Source organism: Arachis hypogaea, chromosome 16 (genome assembly GCF_003086295.3).
Source record: "Arachis hypogaea cultivar Tifrunner chromosome 16, arahy.Tifrunner.gnm2.J5K5, whole genome shotgun sequence".
In the NCBI taxonomy this organism is placed as follows: domain Eukaryota; kingdom Viridiplantae; phylum Streptophyta; class Magnoliopsida; order Fabales; family Fabaceae; genus Arachis; species Arachis hypogaea.
The window spans coordinates 28,979,680-28,983,941 of NC_092051.1; the positions used below are offsets into that span (position 1 = coordinate 28,979,680).

Genomic DNA, 4,262 nt, shown 5'->3' on the forward strand with positions numbered 1-4,262 from the left:
CGTTTTTTATTTTCAATTAATTAGGGACTTATTTGTCTTCAAATTAAAAAATTAAAAATTTATTTGTCTTTTTTTTTCAATGTATTGTATCGAAAAATGGCTCACCGATATTCAACAAATAGTATAAATTTATAAATTGATTGAACTAGAAATGTTATTTATATTTTTTTAAATAACTAAATGGTTAATTCTTGAGTATTCGACAACCGAAAATCACAATATATGTTGTATTATACAACTCTTAAAATCAACTTGGGTTAGTCTAATAGTTAGTTTATTAGTCTGGTTAAGTAAGTATTTGAAATTTGAATTCTACCTTATGCATGCAGCAATTTATTAGCCTAACAACAAATGTTTAAATAAAGTTTCTATCCATAACAAATTAGTATTAGTTCTGGTGGGTTGGAAATACCGTAGGACAAAATATACAGGTCTTAGAGATCAAATCTAAAACATCACATTTAAACAACTCAGCCTATGTTAGGTTTTGCAGATTAAGCGCTGTTATTTAATATCTGCTTAAGCCGCAAAATATTTCAGTATATATATGGTATATATATAGGTCTTGGTTTTTACACATGAAAGGATTTTTTTCCCTTTTATTGAGCATTTAAACACTAAGAAACTTAAGGACTTACATGTAGAGGAAAAACAAAACTTAAGTTCTCAAGTGAAACATTAATATGGATGTCTCAAAACAAATGGTTGAAATGATGCTGAGGGTAGTTTCATCCTACAAACTCCCAAGCAGAGCAGTGGCCTTTTCTTGCAAAATTCGCCATGCTGCGTCGACATGCCTCTGTTCTGTCAATGGTGCTCCTACTGCAAAACGCAGAATGAACTGACCTGATAGAACCTGCACATAATTGGATACCATCAAGGGACAGAAAATAGGTGGAAGTGTGGAACCAAGAACAACACTAAATGCTTCTTATGCATACCGTGTGTGTTATGAAAACACTTCCTGTTGAATTCACCGAGTCAAGTAGATCACGGTTCAGTTTATTAGTATCTTCTGTGTTAGCCGGAGGCAAAAGCCGAAAACAGACTAAAGAGAACGTGCGAGGCGTAACAACCTGCATATCATGTAAAGAAGAATCTGTGATACCATATTACATTTGATTATATGATATGATGCATTGTGGAGTTAAATAAATTAAGAAATGAAGGATAAGAGAGAATACCTTGAACCTTGGATCCTGACCAACAAGGTCCTCAAAATAAGCAGCAAGATTAATGTGGTTTCTCGTGTGATTTCGCAGACCTTCCAATCCGTAGAGACGCATCACCATCCACAGTTTTAACGATCTGGTGCTCATTTAGAAAATGTTAAACATGTAATGTAATGTTAATAAGTAACAAGTGTTTCGGAAGGTCAAAATTCAGATCATGCAAACCTAAAGCGACGCCCCAGGGGAATTTGCCAATCTTTGTAATCTATGACCATATTTCCTTGAGAGGCCTGTAAGTTCAACAGTATAAATATTCAATTTTATGTACTCATTGCATCTGATGGACCTAACTGTAAGAAGAGGACAAAGAAAATTTACCTTGTTTTTCAGATACTCCGGGTTCGTAGATAGTGATTGAATCAGAGCACTTCTATCCTGTATCAACTCACTATCAGTTACAAATAAAGATGCAGAGAGAAGATTGAGGGGAAAAGGAATGTGTTATACAGATACCTTAACCCAAAGTAGTGAACAGTCAAAGTTTGTCAAGAGCCATTTATGCGCATTCATGTTGAATGAGTCTGCTTCGTCGACACCATTGAGATGGTGTTGATACTCTGGACATACACAAGCACTTCCAGCATAAGCAGCATCAACATGAAACCAAATGTTTTTGACCTGCCAATTAGACAATGAAAACAATCATTATTAGATGTTCTAGGGATCAAACAGCACAGTCATGAACCATCTCTTCCAAAAGTTTAAGCTATTAAGTAGAGGACATGCTGAAATTTAATATTTTAAAAAAATAATGCAAACAAGGACTGAACTCTAGATTGAGTGTGATCATTTCATACAAGAAGGCTTCCATGTTATTTAGCAAGTTTTATTACCCATTCAATCAAATACATTACCTTAGCAATTTTCCCCAATTCAGGTAGATGATCAATAGCAGTTGATGAAGTTGTACCAACCTGCATTTGTAGATGAAGAGTGTATATCAGATATGTTAAAGAAATCAAATCTACTAAAAATAATTTCCTAAAACTGATATCATAAGCCTTAGCTCTTACGGTAGCACATAAGAAAAATGGTATAAGACCACTAGCAATGTCCCTTGAAACTGCTTCAGAAAATACTTCAGGAGAAAGCGCATAATTTGTTGAAGCATCAGTTTTTAGTGACCTGCAAAACTCAGGATTAAGTCCACCTATCTGCGAATGCAAAGTAAAAACTGGTTAACAATAATCATAAAACGGTATCCTTCAAGGTTCAATGCTAGGACTTATAGAGGATCCTTATGAGAAGCCTTCTCAAATTTTTTGTTTCATTGAAGGTACCTGGCAGGCTTTTAGTAGAGAAGAGTGTGTTTGATCAGATGCATATGTCACAAGCTTAGGAAGAGCGCCTTTTCCAACCGTCCTTAAGATCTTGTCGCGAGCAGCCAACAAGACAACTAGAACTGCTTCACTCGCTGTTCCTTGAATAACTCCACCACCTTGCCCTGCAATACAATTTCTAAAATGAATTCCCATTTAGGGGAATGGCAAGTACTTGAAAGTGTCCTAATCCCCTAAATTTACAGACCACGACCTCACCAGTAGAATGGAAATCATGAGGCAGCTTAAGTGCCTTAGCAAGCCAATCGAGAACAATGGTTTCGAGTTCTGTTGCGGCAGGAGAAGTTATCCAGCTGAAACCGACAATGTTGAAACCAGCACTGAGCATTTCTCCAAGAAATCCAGCAATGCTACTGTTGGAAGGAAAATATGCAAAATAATTGGGGCTTTGCCAATGTGTTACCCCTGGCAAAATCTTTTCCTGTACATCTGCAACATCACACGTGACATGGTTCATTCAACTAACTCCAAACAAAAAGGGGAAGCGAAAATCAGCATCTATCATAGAGTAATTCTTTAACATACGAAATAGTCATGAAACTATTAATCCCAAAAACTTAAACGGTTAGGAAGAAGAACATAAATGATTAACAAATCTCCTGACACACTCTGGGGTTTAACACAGCATGTTACCTAGATTATTTTTTTATTAGTTTAATGTTGATGGTAATTAATTATATATTTTGATAATTTTCAATGAATGAAAAAAAAAAACAGAAAAATAAAAAATCTTATGTACTCCTACTATAATTAATTACCATCAACATTAAACTAATAAAATAAAAATCAGGTAACACAACAAAACTTGTAAGAAATTTCACCATTCAAAACATGCTCCAGTGTTTCAGGATAATCAGGAGCAGAATCCGGTAAGAGCTTTTCAAGATAACCTGGCTGCAACGGTGGGAGTAAAATCAAACAGAATATTCACAATGATGAATCAAGAATCTACTCGTCTATCATATAGAAGGGAGATAATGAAATAACCTGAACTTGGCTGAGAACTGGGAAACTCTCAATGGTTTTGTAGTAGTCAGCAATAAAATCAACCATCTTATGTGCATGCTCTCTGAGTTGCTCCGCGTCCATGGACCTCAATATGCCACTGCTTTGTTGTTCTCCTTCCCTACTCAGCAATCAGAGCAACACATTCAATTCAATGAAAGTAAGTAAAAATACAAATATACAAGCAACGATGATTGCATAGCATCAGAAGAACGAGAGAGTTTGACACGTTTATGACTCACATTGGGAGTTGGAATGAATTCAGTTGCAAAGTGAGTTCAGGTGGCTATATAATCTCAGTATCCTGCTATATATGGTGCAGGCCGCAGATGCCGTTTTTGAATCTTTATTATATGTAGAAGTGGTTGGGTTGGTTGGTTGGTGATGATGTTTTTGAATCTTAATTGCATATGTAGAAATTAGTGGATTAGCATTTTTTTTTTTAATTAGTTCATTTTTTTTTCCTTATTTGGTTGCATTATTTACAATAAACTAGTTATATTCGAAAAGAGGAAGTGTACAGGGAGTCAATGGAGTATCTTTACAATGTATACAATGGAGTTTAGAGATATTCGATTCAGTGATGTTTATTATCCCTGTTACCGGATGGTTATTCTGGATAGTATGGGTGTATTGTGTTTGAAAAATTAATAGTATTTTATCCTGAATGTTCATTTTTTAACTA

At 35.1% G+C, this 4,262-nt stretch overlaps 1 protein-coding gene across 2 annotated transcripts; it reads right to left on the reverse strand.

Moving 5' to 3' along the window:
- Window positions 1-534: 534 nt before the first annotated feature.
- LOC112758797 (tyrosine decarboxylase 2) lies at window positions 535-3,971 on the reverse strand. 2 transcript variants are annotated; one of them, XM_025807560.3, is made up of 13 exons: window positions 3,820-3,971; window positions 3,560-3,698; window positions 3,394-3,466; window positions 2,771-3,001; window positions 2,513-2,676; window positions 2,246-2,386; window positions 2,087-2,146; window positions 1,686-1,850; window positions 1,551-1,607; window positions 1,398-1,462; window positions 1,185-1,308; window positions 942-1,076; window positions 535-856 (listed from the first exon to the last, which is right to left on the reverse strand). In XM_025807560.3, coding segments are annotated over exons 1-13 (1,479 nt in total). In that variant the 5' UTR covers window positions 3,822-3,971; the 3' UTR covers window positions 535-733. The 2 variants fall into 2 exon arrangements, with proteins under 2 accessions (XP_025663345.1, XP_072076257.1); XM_072220156.1 differs by lacking the exon at window positions 3,394-3,466 and having other exon boundaries at window positions 3,820-3,902.
- Between the last annotated feature and the right edge of the window lie 291 nt (window positions 3,972-4,262).